This window comes from Gambusia affinis, linkage group LG11, assembly GCF_019740435.1.
Source record: "Gambusia affinis linkage group LG11, SWU_Gaff_1.0, whole genome shotgun sequence".
NCBI classification, from domain to species: Eukaryota; Metazoa; Chordata; class Actinopteri; order Cyprinodontiformes; family Poeciliidae; genus Gambusia; species Gambusia affinis.
This window is the reverse complement of record NC_057878.1, coordinates 18,159,411-18,184,901: the sequence shown is the minus strand read 5'-3', so window position 1 is coordinate 18,184,901 and position 25,491 is coordinate 18,159,411. Positions and strand designations below refer to the sequence as shown.

Genomic DNA, 25,491 nt, shown 5'->3' with positions numbered 1-25,491 from the left:
TTGTGAAGTGGAATAAAAAGGATAAAAGGCTTCAACATTTTTCACAGATACAGATTTGAAAAATGTGGTGTGCATTTGTATACAGGCACATTTACTCTGACACACCAGAGAACTTAATTGCCTGCAGAAGTTTGCTAATTAATAAGTAGAGTCAGCCTGCGTGTCATTTAATCTCATTACAAATGAATTTAAGTTACACTGGAAAGAATAATGGGCAAAAAATGTTCCACCGTATACTTTTCAGATTCTTATTTTCTTAAATCTTTACTTTCAGTTCACAATTAGCCGCTGTTCTGGGTTGAGATAAAACCAAAATTACCAACAAAATACACTGAAGCTCATGGTTGAATGCTTTCAAAGCAAATACTTTGCCAGGATTCTTCCCAGACCTGCTTGGATCGGGTTGTTGGCACAATTTCTGTTTACAAGTTTAAGCTCACACATACGCAATTTGTAGTCCACTAGCCATAACTAAGATAGCCCTGCTGACATAACGGAGTTTTTTTTTTTCCCGTTTGTTTTCAAAGCCGCTCGGGAGACAAGTCGGGAAGACATTTTCCAGCTCTCTTCTCAGGCCGAAGCCTCTGCAGGATGAGTAAAACAAGCTTTCTGTGAAACATTGTGTGAAATGAGTCTTAAAACAACGAGTGAGGCAAGGTCAGCCTGGGAACGGCAGCACTGCAACACGCACAAGAAAGAGAAAAACAGATCATCCATCCGACTAAAACCTGCAGCGCTTGGAAAGCGCAAGCACATTGAAGTGAACGGTTTCTGCTTTTTACAGCTAATAAAGACAAAAATGTTCACAAAAAAACTTTGAGTGAAGAAAACCATCGTACATCCAACAAAATCAATCCTCCCTCTTTCACTCTTACCTTTCCAGCGACTGCAAGCTTAGTAGAATATCCCTTTTTAGACAGTTTCTTGGAAAGTACTCATCAAAGTTACGGCTCCATAAAACGATTCGCCTGAGTTTTATACAGCAATTTACACTTTTCAGTCCATTTTCCTTTAGAAAAACAGAGGATGCTTCACAGAATCACCAGTTTGCCCAAAAGGATCTCCATCTGTTTCTCAGAGCAGGTTGAGCACTCTCAGTCAAATGGAGCGTAATCACCTCTTCACTCATATTCTGGGGAAAGGGAGCCGTAATCAGCTTTACACATTTTCACTTTTAACTACTCAGTTAGGTGGAACAACATAGAAAAAGAAAATAAAAGAAACATCCAGGGAGGAGGCTGTGGCTCCATGAAACAGAAAATCCTGTTTCTCAGTTGGCTAAAGCAGCATCAAGTCTATCTATACGCAATGTGTTGTGGTTCAGCATAGCAGGATGCGATTCCTGCTCCTACAGAGGGACCCGCATGTCATGCTGGACTGGATGCTCAAAATGTTCTGTTTTTTACCGCCAAGTTTACCTTCGCAGGTATTCAGTGTGATGCCATTGACACAAAGAGTGAGTAAGCTCATCTTTGTGCACCTGGCTGTGTTTGCATCTCCCTGGGTCAGTGTCGCAGATCGCTGAGGTTTAAAGATATTGCGTGGCTTTAATACTGAGAGCACGGAAGTGATTTGGCACTTTCCACCTGAAGAGCGTCAACTCGGGCAAAGCGTTTCAATGAGCTTGCAGATGCGGCAGTGATATACGACTTTAGGATGTTCATTCAGTTCCTTTATTGCTCCTGTGTGAGTCTGAATGAAGAGACGTTTATCTCCCCAGCAGACTGTGGCACACAGGATGAGTCGGACAGAACCGCACAGAAATAAAATTAGGGTGGAAAAGAATTTAAACATTATTTCTAACTTTCTATAATTTTATTATTAGTTTTTTATTTGTTTGTTTGGAAAAAGTAGAGAGTGGGTCAGAGAAAGTGATCACAATGCTGAAAAAGTTTGGAATTTCACTGATGTAGCTTCCACGAAAATTTCAAAGATGTACAGTATTCCTTCATTAGCATCCTTCATATTATTGAACATCGTAGCATTAAATAAACCTGATCCATCCTGCCATCCGCAGCTGAAAGAGATTCTGCATTTAAAGTCGGTCTTTAAATTTCTGCCTTACATTCATAACAAGATTTTTTTTCTTCTCAAGTCATAAACTTTTTCAATCAATCCGAGAGCCGTCGTTTTAATTATTCATCAGCCTGTGGCGACATGTAAATGATTGAGCGCCCAGCGACTGACTTACGAGGAGATGGTTATCTTGGTCCCTGTCTCCTCCTCGATCTTCTTCAGGTTGCGGCCCTCCTTCCCAATCAGTCGGCCCACCAGGCTGTTGTGGGCCAGGATTTTCAGAGGGATCTCCTCTGTCCTACCGACACACACACACACAAATAAAAGGTTAGTTGCGATGAGTGGCTCCACTGAGTGTCGCTGACACCTCAGCGAGGGTGTGAGGAATGTTGTGGAATGTGGGCAGCTGCCTCGTAGCAAATGCTGCTGTAAGCACAGGACGTTTTCTGATAAATCAGCTAAATGATTGATGTCTTTATGTTTCCAGAGACATTCATAAGAAGCAGATCAGATGTAGCTCATATAGATTCCTGTAGCTGTCTAGTGATTTAGCTAATGCTGTATTTACAGGACGGCAACCTCTGTTGGAAGGTCAAAAAATATTTTTGGGCTGCTATTCCGCTTCCTTTGCTTGAATTTTTAAGTGTTTAAATGACAAGTTTTGAGGCTACATGAAAATGCTTTAGATGCAATTAAGAGTTTCTCCAGAGCACAAAGCAAATTGTACTAGAATTGATCTATTTCTACTCTTACTTAGGAATCTTGTTTTCTAAATAATATTAAAGGAAATCAGAAATAAAGACAAAAAAACTTCCGGTGCGTTTAAACAGTTTTTGAAATTATAAAGCTGAATTTCTCAAGTTTACATTTTACTTTTAATTTTTTTTATTTATTATTATTACGAGTGCATTTTTTTTCTTGTTTCGTTTTAGCTGGTCAGCAATAAAATAAATGCACAATATCTGAATTAAATATTTTGATTTTTCTAACTTATAGATAATATAATTCAATGTCTATCTGAAAAAACTCTTGGATGTTTGTGAAACCAATTTCTTCTACACAACCCTTTCAGTTTTCTTTTCCTTTTTTTGGTCTATTTTCATCTGCGAAATGTTTTATCAAAAAAAACAAAATTCTTGCTGTATTTATCCAGCGTTACAAGTAATTTGGAGTAACGTCTGTTGTCCAATTTACTATAGTTGATCAGCCAATCAGGGCTGCATGAAATCCTTCTGAGATACAATAAATTACCCCTAAGCTTTACTCTGGACACCCCTGGTCTGTAGGCAGGGGGAGCAAAGAGTTTTACCTTATCAAAGAAACAAACACAGCCCATTTAGTAAATATTATCCATTAAATGTTTTCACATCACATTTGGTGTGTTGTGGAAAGGAAGCTGAAAGTTTTCCTGGAATTGGTTTTTGATTCAATTTGATTTCAATAAGAATTCCTTTGTGATCAAAAGTTCAAAACAAACAAGAAAGTGCAACTGAGAAAATCCCTCAGACAACAACAAGCCTTTTCGTCTGAAATGGTTTGTTGTTTTAGGGTATTAAAAACAACAAAGCAATTTGATTTGATTTGACTACAGTTCTTGCATTCTTTACTATAAAACATTTCCTACTTTTTACCAGAGAAGCAGAACTCAGTTAGTTTATGTACTTCTTCAGAATAACTTTCCAGCATGAGTCTAAAGAAACAAACCTACAGAAACCACTGAATTGGAGGTAATTTGAGGTAACCCAAACCAAATTGAAGACCAGAAAAAAAACCCCGTTAGGATAGAAAATAGATAGAAAAATAATACTTCGAATCAGATGATTCATATTTTTCTAGAGGATTTTTTTCCATGTAATTTGAAAGCAATGGGAGGTGAGTCACATTTTCTGTTGTGTTTCGTACGGATAATTATTATTTTGAAATAACATTCAGCTATTGCGGAGTAAAGATGCAGGATGAGAAAAATGCACAATTTTGCTTGGATAATTTTATATATAAGGCCAAACATATATTTTCTTCTGCAAATATGAAGATAATATATCTGCAATTAGACAATAAAAAGCTTCCTGTGCTCTGTTAGTGTTGACAAAATATTAACTGCAAAAAGTCATCACTTTTAAAGGTTCAAACAAAGTATAATTTCACCACATCTGCCTCTGATGGGAGCAGATGGCATGCATGATCATTTACAGGAAAAGGAGGAGTCCAACTTCTGCATTATATGCATTTCTGCTTTGTGTGCCAATTACAGGGTGTGAATGTGAATCAGGGTTGTGGCGGGGTGTGGTGGAGGGTGGCCAGATGCTGGGGGTTTCATCAGGGCTGGCTCTCAGACGTGGCGCGTCTTCAGAGCCGGGGGGCTGCGATCTGCAAATACAGATCTATGCTGCAGGCTGACATTAGTTAGGGGTGAAGTGAGAGGGAATGGCAGATGTGTGGGTTTTGTGGTTTCAGTTTCAGTGTGTTAAGGCTGAGTGAAATCACAGGGCGCAGGAAGCCAGGGGCGACCAGTTTTAATCCTGCAGGTGTGGCACCCAGGCAAGGCACTCGCTGTCCCTTTGTTGACTTATGTCAGAGGTGTGGGCGTCATTGAAGGCACTTTTGAAGGCTGGATTAGAGCTTGACTGATCGAGGTGGGTTACACCAACTCAAACACTGAAACTCCTTTGCTTTCACTTTGAGTATAGTAATAATAATAAGAACAATAATAATAATAATAATAATAATAATAATAATAATAATAATAATAATAATAATAATAATAATAATACCTTACAGCATCAATACCCAGACTTAATGAACACTGGTTATTTTTTTCTATTACAACATTCAGAAAAGTATGCCGACTGTAAAATTCTTTTTTATCTGTATGTCAAATAAAAACTGCGTATTTTAAGGAATTGTGACATCGTTGTTATATCTTTAAATTAGAGGACAGCTGAAGTTAGATAAATGTTAACAACAACGAAATACAACGTAGGTCAAAATAAACAAAGAAGTAAATCTATCAAATAATAACATCTTTAATAAACGCATAAATTAAGAAAAAAATGAATCGATAAATGAAATAAGATAGAACTCTTTTGGCCAAAGGTCACCACTTTGTACAATCAGACATTTTTACAGTCATATTACTTCCCTACACATTTGGTAACAATGTGTTACTCTCCAATGTTTGTATATTAATTCATATTGAAATTTTTTGTGACTTGATCCTTTCCACGTGTCGTGTTGATGTTTGGCTGTTGTCATGGGAACCAGGTTGCAGCTTAAACAACTATTTGAATTAGAAGACTGAGAAAATAAACGTGGCTGAGTTGGCTTATTAAGGACATTCTACAAAACTATACAATGAAGGAATTTTTATTGGTTTAAAAAGTTTAATTTAAAAGAAATTAATAAGGTTATTAAAGATAAAAATATAATGTGATATAATACAGAAAAGAGCATAAAGTTAAGATAAATAAAATGTAATAGGTAATAATTGCTTTAATAACATATATTAATATGAAAAATATATATAAGACACAAGATTTGACCATTGGACGGGCTGATGCCAATTTTGAATGAGTTTTTCTCTACGTAGCTGTCACTGTGTATTTAAACTTTCCGTGTCTCTCATCTCTCTTTATGACTTTCCTAATAAAATTCTTCTTTGCGTCTCTCAAACTATGTAATATTTTAGTCATTTACAAAGGATGCGTATGGTCAGAACTGCAGGACAGGTTATTTTTCCACCCAGAAACAATTTAATTACCGTTTAGTCGTTGCTATGGAGACCAGATGATAGGTGTGTTAAATCACAAAATGAGGGAAAATAAAATTTTGTCCATTTGTTTTATTGATTGGATGATAAATAAGCACTGTAAACGAATTTGCAATGTAAATTTGATTGGCTTCAAAAATTTGGGGACATGACAAAAAAAACAAAAACATGTCCAATTATGTTTAGAGCCGCAGAGTGGGCCATTTTTACCCCTCATTAAACAACGTCAAATTCTTTCCATTTGGCTGTTTCTATGGAAACGGGGTTGCAGCACAAGCACTTTGTGGTGACTTTGGCTAACAACATAAACATAAAATTAAGACAAATATGTGTACTTGCAGATTCCACGTCTCTGGTGGTTCTAGCAAATATCACAGTATTACTTCAATATCCTGATCTAAATTAGCCTTTTCCTCGTGTCTCTGTCCACCAGGACAAGCTCTACACATAAAACAACTAGTAATACTTTCTATTTCAATGAGAAGAATGTGAAATAGAACAAGGTTTGATCAAAAACCAGCACAAGAAATCTCTTGATACATAAAAATTTTTAAATAAATGTAAACGCAATAACCTCTGTTTAAAAAATGGCTTTGTGACTGTTCTGCATTCACATGCATGCTCACAAATAAAAGCAAATAAACAACAGCATAAAGGTTGCTGCTTACACCAAGAAGAAGCTCAAAGAGCCACAAAAAAGGTGCAGAGTCTCGTTAAAAGTGTCAAACTCAATTAGATCTCCCGGCCTGGACTCTTAGACACTAAGCTGCGATCACGTGCCTGCCTGAGTAAGCATCCGTGTTTACTGTGTTAGTGGTCCAGGCTGAAAGGAGTGCACAGTGAGATTTAAAAGTGTGCATGCAGGGTTAAAGGATGAGATTATAGCCCTTAAGACTTGATGGTTAATCTCCACGTGGGATTGTATATTTACGGCCAGTGGTACGCGTGTTTGTTTGTGGAAGCTGCATGTGGACTTACGTCTTGGTCTCGTTGGCCTCCTTCTGCATGATGTCCAGGATCATCCGGCAGGCGGATGAGCATCCCTCGGGTGTTGAATGGATGGTGATGGGTTTCTCTGCTGCGCCTGCATTTTCCTTCCGGTGGATGTCCACCCTGAAGGACGGATGTGGAAATCAGATGCCTATGTTAATGTGACTTGGATAAATTGATGATGCTTCTATTTTTGGGATAATGGACAATAAAACCAACTCGACAGTAGTAACATTTTAACTGAGTTGAAAAGCGTACTTGGACTGTGTCTGTTTGGTGACATTCTTGATGGTCAGGCCTTCCTTCCCGATGATTGCTCCCACAAACTGAGTCGGCACAAGCATCCGCAGCGGGAAGTCCGGCTGTCTGAGACGGGGTGAACCAAAGCCTCCTGACGGTCCGGGCAGGGGGGTGTCCTGGTCCCGGGAGGACCGGCCTCCGCGCCGCGTCCGGGGAGCCTGGACGGGCGAGGCGCCATCCATGTCCATGATGTACGACACGTTTAGGGAGTAGTCGTCAAACTGGTGTCCTGTCAGCTTCTCAATTGCTCTGAGGGTAGGAAGAGAGGGAGGCAGAAACAGAGAGGAAATTTTAAATTTGAGTGGTCCTATCTATCACCAAAAGCACTTTTACATTCTCATTTACCCAAGCACCTTCACATTAATGCACAAGTCAAATTTGAAGGCAACTTGGACTTTAGTTCCTTGCCCAAGGGCACAGTGGCCGGGAGCAGCTGTAATTAAGTCCATAGCTTTTACTATCCCTGCCACGCCCACCCCAAATTTTACGCCTTGGGTATCTCTCTATCGCTTGTACCCTTTTTTTCTTTCACTAAACTTTCCATCAACGTCCTGGAAAGTCTCTTAACACTCAGCTTCTTTACAATAACTTTGTGTGGCTTACACTCCTTAGGGAGTGTGTCAGTATCTGTCTGGTAGATAACTGTGAAGTCAGAAACCTTTCTTATGAGAGTGTAAACCACACCATAGAGATGATGTAATATGTCTATTTTAAAATGTATTTTTGAAGAGAAATTGTACTCTTCAAAATTAAAAGAAGAATAAGCACATTAAATATGTCACTCTGATAATAATATTCTGTTCAATAAATATTCTCCTGAAATCTTAAACCTGTATATTATTATGAAATTGTTTTTGAGCTGCTTGATATAATCTGAACTAAACAGCTTCCCAAGATATTCTTTCTTTCAAATTGGTGGATTACCTAAAGACTGTGAATTTCTATAGAACATAAATTGTTCTCAAGATTTCATGACAAGATGAAAAAAGTCTTTAGCCAATTTAAATTAATTTTACCCCAAATCTGTCCAAGCTTTGAAACCAGAGTGACATTTACTAGAAACTATGCAGCAAAGGTGGAGAAAAACATAAAAGTCACACATGTCCAGTCTCTAATTTCTCACAACACTTACAGCAATAGATCACCAAAAAAAGTGTCCTCTGGAATATATTGCTCTACCAACAAAAAAATGTGTTCAGTCTGGTGCCTGATTTCAGAAAGTTAGGTTTCTGAAAAATATGAGCTACAGCGATATGGATGACTGAGAGAAAATTGTGTGTTTTAAAAGCCACGACTCCATCGCTATAGGGATTTTTAAAGCACAAATTCTTCCCATTACATGGAAAAAAAAACATTCTGTGTCTCTGTGCAGATTCTGGATGATGATGCATTAATTCAAAACAAAACAAACAACAATTACATCTAATCACAACGAGTTCTTTAGACTCAATAAATTTTGGTTGAATTTGGTCACAAAAACAGCTTAAAAATCTTGTTCTCAGTATGTAATGGACCTTAAAAATTCAACCTTAGGACTTAAATTACTTTAGGAATTACTTTACTTCAAATTACTTCAGATTTGATCGTGAGTCCGAGGTATAACCTACTGGTAAAACATGACAGCAGCTTATTGTGTCTATGATGGACATCAAAACCCCATAGTTTTAAATATATGTGGGTACATTTTTAAAGCGACTGCAAAATATTGTAATAGATAGTAATTACATCACTCTGTATTAAAGAAGACAAAATAACATAGCCACAATGAATGGATGGCAGATATGACCAATTTTACAGACTTCGTAGGAACATTTAGCTCGAGTTGCCTGTGTAATGAAGATTAAATAGTGGATGAATAAAGCTTTTTGACCCGGTTTGACCTTACAACAAGCATATTTAATTTCTTGAGGAGGCTCTGGATGGAGTCGTGTTGGGTGAGCTGACTACTGACCCATCTGCAAATGCATGTAGTCCACATCCAACAAGAAAGAGGAGCTGTATGGCAGCTATGAGCTGACTTTTCTTCTTGTTTCACTTTGTTACTATACATAATGAAAATGAATGCAAAACAGCATTGAGCTTATGACTAATGAATGTTTCTGAATAACATATTTTCCACATAGCACGGATGTAAAATATGCATATTCAAAGTCATCCCAAAACCCACAACCTTAAATATCCATATTTTAAACTCCCATTATCAGTTAAAAAAAAAAAAAGAATAGAGTCCACACCATCCAAATCATGAGCCTTTTTAATTGTATTTCTTTATATTTAGTCCAAATTCAGAAATAATCTTCTGTTCTGGACAAACATTATTATAGGGTGAACTTGAGCACCGATTCCTTTTTAAAAGTCAGAGTGATTGTCAAAGATGCATAGTGTGTCCCCAAATTTACACTGAACTGTTAGACACAATTGTTTCGCCGAAATGTTAGTTTTTCAGGAATCTACACAGACTATTACTTGGTACTTAAGACAGTTAAATATTTTATCTTTAATGTTAACTAAAACCATATTCTGCATGATGTTGCAACTTCCTATTTAAATGTGTTATATGTATGTTCCTCTAAATGTATTGGCCTTGATCTTACAATTCACAGTTTGTTAAACAAAGAATCAACGAACTACAGTGCTTAAATTTGCAGGTTGTCATCTGCACATGAGTGTTACTCATAAGTAACAATATTTGTGCTGCTTACACTTTAGCTTCTTCCTTGGTTGCGTATGTAACATTCACCACTGCTGTTTCTGTGTCAGTGTTCACTGTGGGACGAGACAAGAAAATAGAGAGAGAGACAAAGAAAAACATGAGATACAGCAAACAATGGAGTACACATGGACATATCAGGTCTTTGTTGTTTTCTGTAGGTGAGTCGGACACGCGTCCATGTTCCCGTGGCGACCCAGAAAGCTGCTTGTCTGTGTGAATCCATTACAGCCATCAGCACGCTGGCTTCTCTCCAAACCCTGCTGCTTCCTCTACAAAACGGAGCTGCTTAACACAAAGGCCTCGCTGTCACTTTCACAAAAACGGATCTGAGTCCGACATAACCGCCTGAACACCGCAAATAATCGCCAATTAACGAAGATGAAGCACACAACAGAGACACACCTTGACTAGATAGGCGGTCGAGGGTTGTTCTGCAAAGACGGAGCAGAACAGAGTGTGAATCCACAGAGATCACGCAAGGTCTGATTCAGAGAAAGATGTTAATTAGAGAATCCATTACAAGCAGCGACAACACAATCAGCTTAATCAGGTGATCAGTTTGGATGATGAGCTGATTATTAAACTCAGTTTTAAACAAAAAAAAGCTAAATCTAAAGCTAAAATACAGCCTGCGCAGGAGAAAAATGTGACTGCCTCACTTATATTGAACGACCAGCAAGGTAATGGCCCAAAGGTTTTCCTCAAATACATTTTTGTTCCTGTTTCCAAACAAACAAGACTGTAAAGAGGCTTCACAGTTATTCTCTAGATTTACTGAAGGTTTTTTTTTTTTAAAGTTTCTTTTTGGACTTTTGTTGCATTTTCATTTTTTGTGTCATTCTTGCAGCTGACAATGCAAACATATAGTGCAGCTTTCACTTACAAATTAGGAAAATGGAGGAAAAATGAAACACTTTAGAGGAAAAAACTATTCTCACTAAATGAGCAGTACAACCTTGATAGGTTAAAGACAAAAATGTGATTTAAATCACCAATGTCACACCTAGATTCATTTCTAAGAGTTTCCATAAGTGTGACTAAAAACATTTTTAAATTTACACAATCTTTACATTGATCAGATTCTAGGATCTTTTAAATACTAATCATGGTCTTACTATTTTGTTAGAGTTTAAATATGTTCCATATTTAATCACCAGTCATCAAGAGGAGAAAGACAAGAAAACACAGAAACTTCAACCCTACTTGCTAGCTTCCATGGTTCAAGTCAGAAATGTTTCCAGTAAACCATAAAATCTTTACTCTGCATTGTGGTGAGCGGCATTTTTTGGCAAATTTTCAAAGATGGAGTTGAGCAACACAACAGTTGAATAAACCTAATGAAGCAGGCTTTCTTCAGTCCTTCATGGCGAGAACTTATTTTAATCTAATCAATTAATTCCAGTCTATGACATAAAGAATCTGAGGCTTCTCTCAAACTCAGTCCAGTTTAATTTGTTCCACTTAACTCTAAATGATGTGACTAAGGGAAGAAAAACAAAATCTATAGGATTTACCAGAAATGTCAAAAACTCTGGAGGATGATGTATCTGAAAGTCAATGTGTTTGAACCAAAATTCAGCAAAAACATGACACAGCAATGTGCAAAACACAACATCTTTTGGTAGATATTCTACAGTTTGCCATGTTTTCAGCTTAAACTCTCCTGATTTTTGATCTAAAAATGTAATTTGACCATGTGGGAAATTGTGTTATCGTTGGCACTTTTGATATTTGACTAAACAAGTCAGAACTTACTGTATGGCGTCTTTTTCAATGGCTGCTGGTAAAAGAGTGCCAAACATACTGCTTAAATTGGTTCTTGAAACGTTGTCAGCTATATGTCAATGCAACCCTTGCTTATCACCTGAATTTAGGAGGCTTTTTACGCTTGACCCATTCATGGGTGAGACGTAATGATGTCAATAAAAAAACTGTAATACTCGTCTAGAGCTGCCAAATACCAAATAAAAAGTTTAAACCTTCATAAAGTGTAAAGAATTATTGAACTGGATCCGATTAAAAGATTAAAAGAGAGTCCAGATGTTTGTACTCCTAAAGCAATCACATTTTTTCTTTGAGATTTATGTTTGGTATTCTTTTATGTGGTACACTTATCGTTCAGTCTTTTGTAACATTTGACAGCTGGTGATAAATCCTGGCCCGTATCCAGCCCAGTGCCAGCCGAGTCGGAAACTCAAATAACCAACGTTACTCTGATTAGCAAACACAACACACAAGAGCTACCAGGTCACGCTGACAAATCCCCTCAATGTTAAAATGATCTCTTCAAATCTCTGTAATTGTTAGGCCAATTTGTAAAGCTTACATAAAACGCTGAAAGTAGTGAGCTAACATCATTTAACTGCCAAAAACATTGGGAGTCAGTCAAAGTTGAGCTGGGAAGGGTTAAATCCAGTGATGGTGCCTCGCTGGCAGAGAGAGGATACATGGACAGAGTCTGGCACTGTGTTCGCCCTCACAGCCAGCTCTGTCCCGCCACTACACACATATAAGGAGCTGCTCTAAAAAAAAAAAAGAAAGAAAGAAAATGGTAACCAGAGTGAAAGAAGTGAAGCAGGGAGAAGTGACATAAGGCGGAAAAGCAGGAACAATGAGAAGACGAGGTGGCTCTGTTGTTAATTCAGAGTAACCGGTGATGTTTGAAGAGACAACCAGAGGAGGAAGTTCCCTGGTGGTGTTTGGTAGAGAATGAAGCAAACTGTTTTAAAAACTTTAGGCGTAAAATAATTTCTCTGCTGGGTTCTCTTTCAGCACCTGTCATCACAACACTGGGAGGTAGCGCATCCTGGCTGTGTTAGCACACAGAGAATCCGTCAGTGAGTAAGTGTGTGCCAAGAATTTTTCTTTTTCTCAAGCTTGCATTTTTAGGTGTCTATTTGCCCCCCCTGCATGCCTGCTCATGTACAGACAGCAAAATCATCCACACCCACCTCGAGTGAGTTCAGAAGCTTCACCACAGGCGCCTGCTGTGCCCTCCCCCCGTTACCACAATGCTGCATCCCAAAAGAGATGCAAAACTCAAACACACAGGCGCATTATTCTTGGATTTCCTCCATGTCTGCCCACTTCAATCCGTACGCTAACAGGCCCAGGGGTGGCAGACGTTTATTATTTAGAGCCTCATCCTGTCTCTGGCTCAAACATTAACGCACAGAGACACCCAAGATGATAAAGACTGAGTCATATGCAGAAATAAGTTATGTTTAGATAATGGATGTGTGCAGTGATGATAATGAGGAAGCAGAGTCATGCAGGGGGTCGTGACTCACTGGGGGGTCTGGGTGTTTTTGTGTGTCACTAAAAAGACACACATGTATCAAACAGTTGGAGAAGGATGAAGTGAATACAAAACGTGTGATGATCAAGGAGTTGGGTTCAGTACCTTGCTCCACGTTCTCTACAGTGCCATATTGAGCAAGAAGGCCATCCAAAACCTGAGGGGAGAGAGCAGAGTTCAGGTTAGAGGCTTAAATACACAGATCGAGACAGAAAAGAGTTTATCACAGGCAACTTTTAAACGACAATGTCCAAAAGAAAATGGGGGTGATGCGTGCCAGACATCACCTCATGTTTTCTCATAGACAGAAGCCCATATTCACAAGACACAAAAACCTCAGTATAATGATGATCACAATTTTGATTCATAAGCAGAACAATTTCTAACATTTTGTGAAGCAAATTCTAACCAAATCCAGACCCGGGACACAACTTTCAACATAACCCTCTTTTAAATAAATCATGTCTCATCCATGAAGGATGACCGTACTGCTTCTACTTGTGTAGAAATCATGTGTAACCTTTTATGTAATTAACTGTAAGGACTCTTCTATTTAAGTTGGAAACAGATTTGCATGTTGACAAAAAATGTTTTATAAGTCATTGTAAAACATGTTTTAAACTGCAGCTCTAAGTTAACACCGTGAGAGGCCGTTGAGGTCCATCACAGATGTTGCCATGACATTGTTTCAACAGCAATTCACAGAATAATGCATCATTCTGACATTTCATTCCTCGGTATGTTTGTTCACCTTGAGTTGAGTTGCCTGAACTCTTTACTAAATAATGAATGGAGATCATTTTTTCAAGCAAGTAAAAGCAGGAACGGAGAGTGTATAGTTCATTTTTAACTAGCAAAATTTCATTGAATGGGGGAGAAAATTAAAGTTTCCCTCCACTGGAAGGACAAATACATTATTGATGTAGAGAAACTTTAGCGAGTACGTTGTAAGGCCCTAAGAAGCACTCTTCCTGATTTTCCCTCGATATTGGAGTTGTGAACCCTCTGGAAAGTTGTTTTCATGTAATTTACATATGAATGCTTTTTCTACACTAATGTATTTTTCTGTTGTTACTGATTTTTTTATAATTAACGCAATCATTTAATCAGTACTAACAGCATGTTGATTTACTCTGCTGTTCAAAGTTAAACATGCACCCATTTTCTAATCAAAAAGCTGAAAAAAATAAAAACACACCAGTGTGTGAAACTTGGTTCAGCCAACCAATTTTTGACCAATTTTGCAAACATCGTTTGGGGAAATTAGTCTGCAACTTTTTATGAAATGGTAATTAACTTTAAAAACTTGGATGCTTTCCACAGAAACTGCACCTTTCACCATGAAGGTATGCAATGCAGTCGTGTTCTAATGAGGTAGGTCGTTACAGTCATGCTCTCATGTGTGTATCCCCAAATAGCGTTCAGACATATTTCTGTTTGGCGTTTAACTTTTGCATAAGATTGTTTTCCTCTGCTTTAAAAAGACTGGACTTAAGATTGGATCAAACGTCTTTTGTCAAATTAAGGATGCACTGAACGTTCAGCAGGTTAATGAAACTTGTGGATTCTTAGACTGATTTGGTGAGTGGCACTTTAGATTTTCAAAACTGTATTTGTTGTTAATAGAATGACTTATAGATTGTAGTTTTCATTTATTTGTTTATCACACTGTAAAATATTTAAAATGAAACCAGATAAAGAAAGTGAAAGAGAAAAAGTCTACAAAAAAGAAACATGGCCCCTGTTTTACATAAATATTGAGCTGAAAGGTGTATAATTTACAGTCAGTTACAGTGAGTCCATTACTTTGTGTACTTTTTGCAATAATTATTTATTTTTCCACCAATTATGACTATTATATACTTAAATAAGCACAAGTATATAAGTATGGGATGCATGCATTCTGTAGACAATTAAATTTTTTTTAATTATTTTAGAAAATTCTCAAACATGTTGAACCCTCTTAAAATGTGTTTTAAATGAAGTACTTGCAGAAAAAGCAACAAAGGTTCATGTTTATTTTTTATTTTTTAGGTGTTCGGAGTTTGTATTTTTTATTTTTCAGACGAACATCTTTGTCTAAATATCTGAAGCATTTTAATTTTGCTTTTCCAGCAACGGATAAAATTCTGCATACCCGCTCAGTTTTGGAGAATATCTATGCTTTTAATGATCAGTTTTACAATGATTACAGACAAACACAAAATTCAACCAGAAAATAGAAATATATTGATCAAAGTTAGAATAAACAGGGATTAAAAAAAGGCAATTAATGTAATTGTCGGGAAAGAAAAAACAACAACCAGGTTAGCTGTAGTTTAACTCTTCAAAAAGTGTCGAGGTGCTGTACGTGGAAATGTACCAGAAAAGGTACAAAAATGAAAAGGGAAAATTAACTCTTAAAATGGTCCATCAAATTCAGTATAATGCCAGATGAGATCCCAGAAAGGGGCCAAAATGACTGCAGTTCTCTCCAGATAAAAGGACAACAATGCAGTGATGCAACAGACCCGGTGCGCTGCTGACAAGCAAACGGAAAGAAATCTAATATTTTATTTCCCGGCTTAATAAAAGCACAGCTAATAAATAATCAGGTAAAACCAAGTTGAAATAGCCTCAGTGTTTTGTAAAGAGCGGAAGAACGGTGGGCCTTTATTCTGATCAATAACTCAGCCTTGCTTTTGTTTCATATTTCTGCTTTAGTCTACATATTAAGATAGCAATACACAAATTTCATTGATAAAATGATCTGAGTGAGCATTTCTGTTTATAATACATCTAAACATTGTCTAAATATCTACGAATGCTAAAATTTGGCTACATTTATTACAAAAGTTAAAGTTTTTAGATGCTTATCAAAAGTCAAAATCTAGACTTCTTTTTTCCATGACTGAAGTCTTATAAGCGTAAAGATTAGCTACACATTCACGTACTCAGACTATATGAAAGTTGAGTGTATCTTGTCATTTCTTCCAAGTTTTCTATTTTTTTTTTTTTTACAAACAACCAAAAATTGAACAATCATTTCTCATCTGCCTTGGAGATATTATGCCAGCATTGAGTCATCTCTGAGCAACTGGGTTGCAGATAAGCCGCGGCTAGATGAGGGAGCGTACATCTGGTCGGAAATCAGGATTTCTGCTTCGCAACTGACAGTTTTATTTTTATGAAAACAAAATGAAACTTTTGTTTCAAAATGCTCTTTGGTTCCAATACAAAGAACAGTTCAAACAGATGTAAATAAGTCATTTTGTCTGCCTCTATTTTCACAATTTTCAGCTCTCACTAAAGCAAATCATACAATCCTTTAAGAGAAAATTTCTGCCATAATGAAAAAGCTAGATGAAATCCATTCATCCTGGATTAAATGAAGATGTGAATTTTTGCACAAGTCACAGACTTTTGTGCCTTTTTTATGAATTTCTAAGCTTAGATTACTATTAGCCCAAACAGTTTAAATATTGTTCTTATACAGGTCTAAATTAGGCCTACATGTTGACCTAACACTGATTTATGTTGAAATGTATTTAAAAATCAGGTATTGCTTTGAAGGATAGTAAGAGTCAAGATGTTATATTATTTTAGCAGCAGTGGGATTATGTTATGATTTTCTGTTATGTTAAAAAATATCAATAAAATTTCAATGAAAATTACTGTTTGGACAACATACAGTAGAAACGCGGATAAATTGAAGTGCCAGAATAAATAATTGATAAAAAATAACCAAAGAAAATAAAAGTTTGGTTTGATTCTACCAGCTTAGTGGAGCTTTAGGAAAGCCCAGTCTTGCACCTTGTCATGATCTACTGAGCACAAAACATTTTTCTCTTAAATTCTTAAAAATACTTTTGAAATTCATTAAAATGTTTTGAGTTTCTCTGTAGATAATACAGAGATATGAACACAGAGAACTTGGACCCCCACGGGGCCACAGATGTTGACACAACGCCACAGTGTCATCGCCACGGTAACAAACACTGACTGAAACGCGTGCTCACAAACACCTCTGCCCAAGCTACAAAGGCCGGTGACTCATTGTCAGGAAACTGGTTTATTTGCCGCCTGTTCCTGTTCGACTCGACATCACCGTCTCTCACACACTGACACACACACACACCCGCACACACACCCACACACACACAAACAGAGATAGAAAACAACTGACCTCCCACTGCAGATGAGGGGGAATGTTCCGGATCTGGATCTTCCGACTCCTGCAGAGATGAGAGACACAGATGGAGAGGATTTAAAGGACCTGAACCACAAACTCACATACATTTACAGTCATCTGTTTACAGTAAAATCAGCTGCCACTCTGTTTATACTTTATTTATAAACAGGTTTACGGTAAAAGCAACAGAGGAGGAAAGCTTTAAATTCACAATCAGATATTATTTCATACTAGAAGTACACATTAGTCACCAATGGGAAGAAAACCCAATATTCAATATTGTCAGTACAGCCATTGTCAGACCTGATCTAGACATGCTGAGGGAAACAGTGTGGCCACGGTTAGTCATTCCTGGTAATAGCATCCAAAGGCCATGAGGAAACTTAATTATTAGACATCTTCATTAATTAATTTATTATTATTATTATTATTATTATTATTATTATTATTATTATTATTATTATTATTATTATTAAATTATAAAATTAATGTATAATGTATTTATATTAAAAATAACATTAGATTAAGCTAATAAATTATCACATAACATTATTGTATTATATATTTAGATAAATAATTACTGTTCTGCTAAATTATGAAGTAAATAATAGAGCAAAAATATTGTTACTACTACTACTACTACTAATAGTAATAATAATTATTATTATTATCATCATTAAAAATATTATTATTATTAACAATAATAATAACTGTTATTATTATTATTAACAATAATAATAACAATAATAACAATAATAATAATGTACTGAGGGAAATTATAATATTATTATTATTATCATTATTATTATTATTATTATTATTATTATTATTATTATTATTATTATTATTATTACAATAATAATAATAATTATCATGTGCTAGCCAAAATATCAGGGGTGGTTATTATCATTGCTTTAAAAAGTAAATTGAATGATCATGATTACTTTCAGACAAAACTGGAATAAATGTTAGATTTAAAACTCTATTGATATCTCATCAGATTTGAAACTCTAAACCTGAGTTTCAAATCTGATGAGCTCTAAATCTTTAACAACTTAATCAGAATATTTAGGAGCCAGGTCCCACTCTGCTCATTTTAGGATCCAGGGTTTCCACGCTGTCTCTCTGCCTTCAGCGAGTCTTTCAGCTCAAAAAGCGAGGCCACACAAACCACCCGTGCCCACAAGCTGTTAACAACAGCATTAACATGAGAGAGTGCGGTGCAGCACTGCCCTGACCGCGGAGCAAACTTACTCTGAAAAGACATTTTTAAAAAGCACATCAAGCATTTACCTCAAGAGTACAACTGGAGGAGAGACAGAAATGAATGAAATGGAGGAATTTTCACCAGAGAGAGGCAACAAATGCATGAGCAGACACAGACGCAAATTTTGTATTTTCTCAAAAACCAAAAGTGCAAAAAAAAAAACCCCTTGGCTCTAGATTGCCTTCTTGCAGTGAGTGAACAGAATCCCGTTGGCAGCTGGACAGAAAGACATGTCTCTTACTAATTGTGTCGCTCAAGGGCAGAAACAGAAGGAGCAAACTCTTTACACATCCATCCAAACTTTCAGTAAAACAACAGAGCATACCATGTAAAAGTTAAACTTTATAAAATACAACGAACATAATTTTAAACAAGCTTACATAACGTAAAGTATAACCTTACAGACGAATACGGTCACAGATCAACCTTTTAAATCTCATTATTATCACTGTTCTCTGATTTTGAGGCTTTTAATAATTTCTTTGAACTATATTTCTTTCCAGGGTGGGATACAGGAATTGGACGCATACATTTTAATCTCTTTGAAATTTCTCCTAATCCACATAAAAGCTTAATTACACGTACACGTTCAAAGCAGTGCATACGCCGGCATTAATATTTTGTAAAAAAGCAAAAGACATCTTAACCACCCGCTACGTTTCCTTCCAGGTTTCTGTCAGATTTATTCATACAGATTTAAATATATTTAGGTTTTATGTCTTTTAATTTAGCGAGGAGTTCAACCACAAGTTGGAAAAGTCTCCTGAAGTCATTTTTAAGTTACAGGTGTAATAATCATTACTTCAATAAATTATATGCATGTACATGTCATTCAAAGATCACAATGATGACAGGATGGCTTGAAGAGTCACATCTATGAACACTGTACCAACTGTCAAGCATGGTGGTGGTAGCATCGTGCTATGGGACTGTTTCACTGCCAGTGCAGGTGCTTTCAACAAAAAGTATGCAAAAAAATTAGAAGGCAGAGTAACTTCAGATTTATTAGCTAGACAGAAACTATTAGCCTGTTTTCCCGAACAATCAAAACCAATTTTAAAACAGTTTAAAAAGGTGAAAATTAAGCTTCTTAAATGGTTTTGCTAAAGCTCAGACCTCAACACTTCTTGAAAATGTGAGGAATCTGTTTTAAAAGTCGAGTTCATTTACATTACACTTTTAGAAAAGTTAAAATTTTTTACTGATCAGGGCACATCAAACACATCCGTTACCGAGCCATAATAACAACAACTCTTTCAGTACGCCGTTACTGAGAGAGTAAAACCCAAAGTTTTCAGAATCAGTTATGTTGAAAATGTACACAAATATAAAAAAAAACTATTTCAAAGTCAAATATATTTTCTGTTGTTGGTGGATGAGGCCTGATTTGGAAATGTTAGCTTCCTTTTGGAGAGAGATCTTCCTTTACTTGCAGACACATGGCCACAATAATGTTGGCCATGCTAACTGCACTAATCACATTGAACACTAAAAAAGAAAGAAAAGTGAGTTTAAAATGAAGTTTCAACTGTTTTCGAATGTTTTGAAATCAATTTTTCTCTCACACAGTGGCTTGACGTCGGATCAGATTGGTATCAGCAGGTCAAATTTAATAAAAACTGGTCAGAAATTGTCCACAAACTTCCAATTAGGTTTAAATATCTTGAATTAGAGTTTGAATTAAAGAAAATCCACCATATATTAAAATCTTTGCACCAAATTCTTGGTTTTGAAAATGACTGATGCTATGAATTATGTCATCTTTCAACCCTTGAAAATAAAACTCTCCATCAAATCATTAAAACCCAAAAAAGTATTACCTTCGTGCCTTGGTAAGCTTGGAAAGTCTGGGTAAACGTTTCTCTGGAACAGGAAGTTAATCTGGCCGTGCATTGACTATCGCAAACGTGAAAATTGCAACAGTGATGTCGGTCAAGTGTGTGTTTTATTCAGAGATAAACAGCGACAAAAACAAAAACAAAAAAAAAATGAAGAAAACCAAAACAAACAAGTCAGCTTTTCCCAGAGGATCGCATCACACTGCGGCCTGCAGGCTTTCTGTCACTGATGGAGGTTTAAAGCAAGAGGCTTGGTGAAAGAGCTCTTTTGGCAGCCGATATCCAAACACGGGCAAAACACATCACCTATTCCGACGTAGTAAACAACCACATGGCAAGCAAAAAGCTGCCAATTGCTAAAACGTGTTTATGGCCATGTTGAAACCTCTGAACAGCCCAAGGGCTGGCATCCCTGAGCTGCCTCCGATGGAAACTAAAAGCTCCTTTCATTCAGCGTTGTCTGTGTGAATATCCTGCGATATCCAAGGCTCACTCCTCTATTGTGTTTCTGCCAAATATATATAATATTATGCCGCCTGTAATCTTGATGGAGAACAAGACAACACAATGCCACACACTGCAGCATCCTTTGCAACTTTTTCTATCCTCTTTTGTGGTATTTAAAATGATGTTTTTCTCCATAAAACCAAATTACTCTGGCAACCTTAGCTGTGCTTACTTCAAATAGTGACCTTGCTTCTTCTTTTTTTTTTAAGATTGACTTGCCTGTCACTCTCACACGCAGGCGAAAGCTCTCTGAAGGGGCATGTTATGGAAAATATTACAGCACCTCCTAACAATCCTTTAATGTCTCATTTTCAGCATATTTGTGGCCACCGGCTGACCAGAGGTTCACCGCCTTCTGTCTTTCCATGTGTCTCCGGCGTAGGGAGCGGCTCACACTACATGCCATCCTGCCACATCTGCTGTTCACTCCTTGCAGCCCTCTGGGTCCTCTGCAGACATCAGCTGTTTGTGCTGAACTCATATGAGCTCCTTCATGACCAGGGAGGAGTCAGGTGTCTGCTATAACATCCAGTTTATTTGGATTGACGCATGAACTCAACGCATTCTCTTGGCTTCTTTAGAAAAATTGGAAATTTAGCTGTGGCAGAAGATACAGGCTCAGGCTGATGTTATTTGAGGTTTGTTGAAGCTGCCTGCAGCTGGTTTAAAACAGTCTGCCAAGAGAAAAAAAGAAAAAAAAAAGAAAAAATTTCTTGATTGTGGCTTCAAATATCTGAGGGTGGTCGTTTTTATTTGAAAAGCTAATATTTACTGCATCCACACCTGAAAATAGCCAGAAATTGGGCCGTTGAAGGAATTTTAAAAGGACAATTTTGATTTTTAGATATGTGATGTCGACGACATGTAGCGACCCGCTATTTTGAGATTCAAATATAAAGAGAGAGCTCTTGAGCTTGATGCTGTGTTTGAGACTTATATTCTTGAAAAATAAAATGAGATTTTCTCTGAGTTATAGACCTATAGCGTCGAAGGGCTTGGCTAATAAAGAAATCCATTGAACTTGTCAACAGCACTCAGTTACAAAACCATTGAAGAAGCATTCAATATTTTAAAATAACATATTAGGGACTTTGTTGGAAGTTTCCTTTGAATTAACTTGAAATTTGAAAATAAAGTAGGAAGGAAATACATATTTGAACATAAACTTGTCAAAACCAAGGACATTTCATACAGGTACTCCAGCATATATATATGCATATTATACATGCATATATATAACACGCATATACAGTACAGACCAAAAGTTTGGACACAGTACTGTATATTCCTAATATATGCATGTTATTAAGGAATATGATATTCCTTAATAACACGCATATAACATATCACTTACGCCAGAGGAACTGAAGCCGCACCCCCTACATGCACTGTGCATTCATCCATCACATGATCAGATGATTTGTAGAAGCCTGGACTGCTGGAACCACATTTTGTGTCCCAGAGCATAAGTATGTTGTAGCAACACAACTGAGCAAAGGGACATAAGATGTGGTTAGTTTCTAGATTGTGTAAATATATTAGATATGGTACTGGAAGTAGCTCCTGGCTGTCTGTCTATGGAAACACAAAATGTTTATTTTTATGTTTGTATGTGTTACAATGGTGAACATGATTCTAGTTCACATGTGTCAAACTCCAGTCCTCAAGGGCCGCTGTCCTGCAGTTTTTAGATGTGCCACAGGTACAAAACACTGGAATGAAATGGCTTAATCACCTCCTCCTTGTGTAGATCAGTTTTCCAGAGCCTTGCTAATGACCTACGGTAATTATTCTATTCAGGTGTGGTGCAGCAGAGGCACATCTAAAAGTTGCAGTACACAGACCCTTGAGGACTGGGGTCGGTGTACTGCAACCGACCCCAGTCGGTGAATGAGAATTTATTCCAGTAAATTCTCATTCATACTCATCAAACCCCAAAATTTCCCATTTGGACTATTTCTAAATTTCCACATCCTAACTTTCCATTTCTATAAAGGTAGACATTCATTATGAATTTTCCAGTCCTCTGTGTGCAAGCACAATCTGCAAGTATTTTTTATACTCAGCGGGGGGGAAAGGTGGCGTATTCACAGACAAGATTCAAACAGTTTGTAAAGTCTATGAGACGACGCAATGGGATAACAGTTAGTTAATGAGAATAATATCTGTAGCTAATGACGCTCCACAGCTTCTTATCGGCATGAATTTAAAGTGAGTATTAGAGTTTGGTGTACATTTGATTGTCCAGTTGAAAATCTGATAGACTTAGACTCAAACCTAAACTGGATACATCTACTGTACACTGAACAGGAATTTCTTAAAACCACAGTTTAGGTTTGATGAAAGCTTTATTCAACGTATGAAAATACTAGAAAAGGCATATTTGGGAGAACAAGAACAAATACTGCAAAAATATGGCCTGATTAAGCACAGACACCAGTTGTTTTAAACTGATTAAAATCTTTAAAACACTGTGGTTTGTAAAACGTTTTACTCAATTCGTGAAAACAAAATCTGTGACATTTGTTTTTTTTAATGGCAATAAAAAAATATTTCTGGACCCACCAATATAGAGTTATATTTAATAATTTAATAAAGATGGTTAAAGGTTGTTTTTTTACAGCAGGTAAGATATTCTATCTTTTTAATATTTTATTATAACTTTAAAAAAATTTATGATAATGAACTATCCTTTTAATCCCTTAGCAGGCAGACAGAGGAGAAAGTACAAAGATATATCAGTACAACCTACAAGTGGTTCTCACAAAATTACCCAACCTTTCATTTTCTTCTGCTGCAAAGACAGGAAACCCAGACCTCACACTTCAGTTTCTTCTAGAGGATTAAAAATTTCTCCCAGACCAAATGGGACATATGGTCCGTCAGTGAGCTCAGGATTGTTGGGTCTCTTCTTGTCCAGAAAACCTCCAAAGAGACATGATCTACCCGAACCACCTTAGATGACTCCGTCACGTGGAGAGGAGCACCGTCTCTTCTCCGGTTTCTCTAAGGCTGACCCCAGCCGTCCTACAGGGACAACTCATTTTAGTCACTTGCATAAAGGATGCTGTCCTTTCTGTCATGATCCAGACTTCATCACTCTAGCCAAGAGGCAAAACATTGACAAACTAGTAAAGCGAGTGTTTGCCAGGAGTCTTGATTACAAAGTTATCTGACAATAACTTCATTTCAGGAGTATTTTTCACTTTTATGGTGACATTAGATGGGCTATACTCTACATGTCTGCCTCCTAAACATGTGTTGTCTCAAAAGTGTAAGGAATCCTGTCTTGATTACGTCTTCTTAGTTTAGTTGTGTGAATCATCATCAAGTCGGCCTTTGTGTGGGAAACCTCGTCTTTCCCCCTCCTTTTGTCAGGTCTTCTTTTCACATTGTCCATCTTGTTCCTTTTACTCCTCTCCTGTTTCACCAGCCTTGATATTCCCATGGATTTGTGTTCAGATTTCATCTGAGTTAAGTTTCTGGGTAAGTTTTTATTCTGTTTGACACACCCACTCCCTTTCTCTCTCTTTCTACAATGTCTTAAAGAAAGTCTGACTGCTGTTTGCCCTATGACGATCTTAAAAAGAAAAAACAGGATTAAGCCCAATTGATTGATCAATTGGCATCACTAAAGTAAACTTTTGTTCTTGCTGGTACTAAAATGATGGATTTCCACCAATCATGAGTCACATCAGCATCTTGACAGAACTCATTAATTCAAAATCAAAGCAATTGAAATGTTATTTGTTCCAAAGAAGGTGAGGTAAATTTAGCCAATGTACTTAAGGCACTGAAACCTACAATGTAAATGGAAGAAAAGCCTACAAGAACTGCTCTGATTATATTATATGCATTACAATTATTGCTTAAAAATGCATTTTACATTTGGAAAGCACATAAAAACCACAGAAACCAAAACAGTGTACTGGTAAAAAGAAAAAAAAGGGCTTGTGTAGAAAGAGAAATGAAAGTGGACTGAAGAAGGTGGACTGTTTTTCTTATGTATATATATAAAGTGTATAAAGAAAATTATAATTTGCAATCAAATTTAAGAATAAGAAAACACTCAAAATTCTAGCCATAAATCATAACAAAAATAAATAAATAAATAGAGATTGTAGCAAATTGATACTCTGGGAGACCATTTGATTTCCACAAGAATTACAGGACTATTTTCACCAAAGAATTTATTTTTGCCAGGCTCCAGCATGCCAAAGTCAGACCTGATCCAGCCTCCTGTTCTAGCAGCTTAGAACCTCCTGTTTACTGACCTTTGACCTACCCCTGTTGCTGTGCTTCTCTTGTTTGGTTTTGGCTAAACTTTACACATCATGGTGTGATGTTTGGTCTTTTCCAGTGCGACTTACCAAACAATTAATACTGACGTTCAGATTTAAATGAATAGAGATTGAGTGATGATGAGCTGAAAGTCTTATCTTTGGTGGAGGTTATACTGCCTGTAAAGCGTTTCTTTATCCTTCTAAGTGGATGCAGTATTGTGGATTTTTACTTTAAGGGCCTTTCTGCATCAGTTTTGTCTGGCATACTTCCCGGTCTGTTTGCTTCTCCCACTGACTGTGTCATTAATTTCATCATCTATTGCTGCCCAAAGTCCCTCTGTA

General features: G+C 36.9%; 1 protein-coding gene across 4 annotated transcripts in view; it reads right to left on the bottom strand.

Annotated features, from left to right (window-relative positions):
• igf2bp2a (insulin-like growth factor 2 mRNA binding protein 2a) overlaps nucleotides 1-25,491 on the bottom strand; it is a 59,441-nt gene that overhangs the window by 5,863 nt on the left and 28,087 nt on the right. For all 4 annotated transcript variants that reach the window (XM_044132579.1, XM_044132582.1, XM_044132580.1 and 1 more), the window contains 6 exons: nucleotides 17,249-17,297; nucleotides 13,189-13,240; nucleotides 9,775-9,838; nucleotides 7,031-7,321; nucleotides 6,761-6,895; nucleotides 2,192-2,314 (listed from right to left, as the gene is read on the bottom strand). In XM_044132579.1, coding sequence (XP_043988514.1) covers nucleotides 2,192-2,314; nucleotides 6,761-6,895; nucleotides 7,031-7,321; nucleotides 9,775-9,838; nucleotides 13,189-13,240; nucleotides 17,249-17,297 — 714 coding nt within the window. The remainder of the gene's footprint in view (nucleotides 1-2,191; nucleotides 2,315-6,760; nucleotides 6,896-7,030; nucleotides 7,322-9,774; nucleotides 9,839-13,188; nucleotides 13,241-17,248; nucleotides 17,298-25,491) is intronic.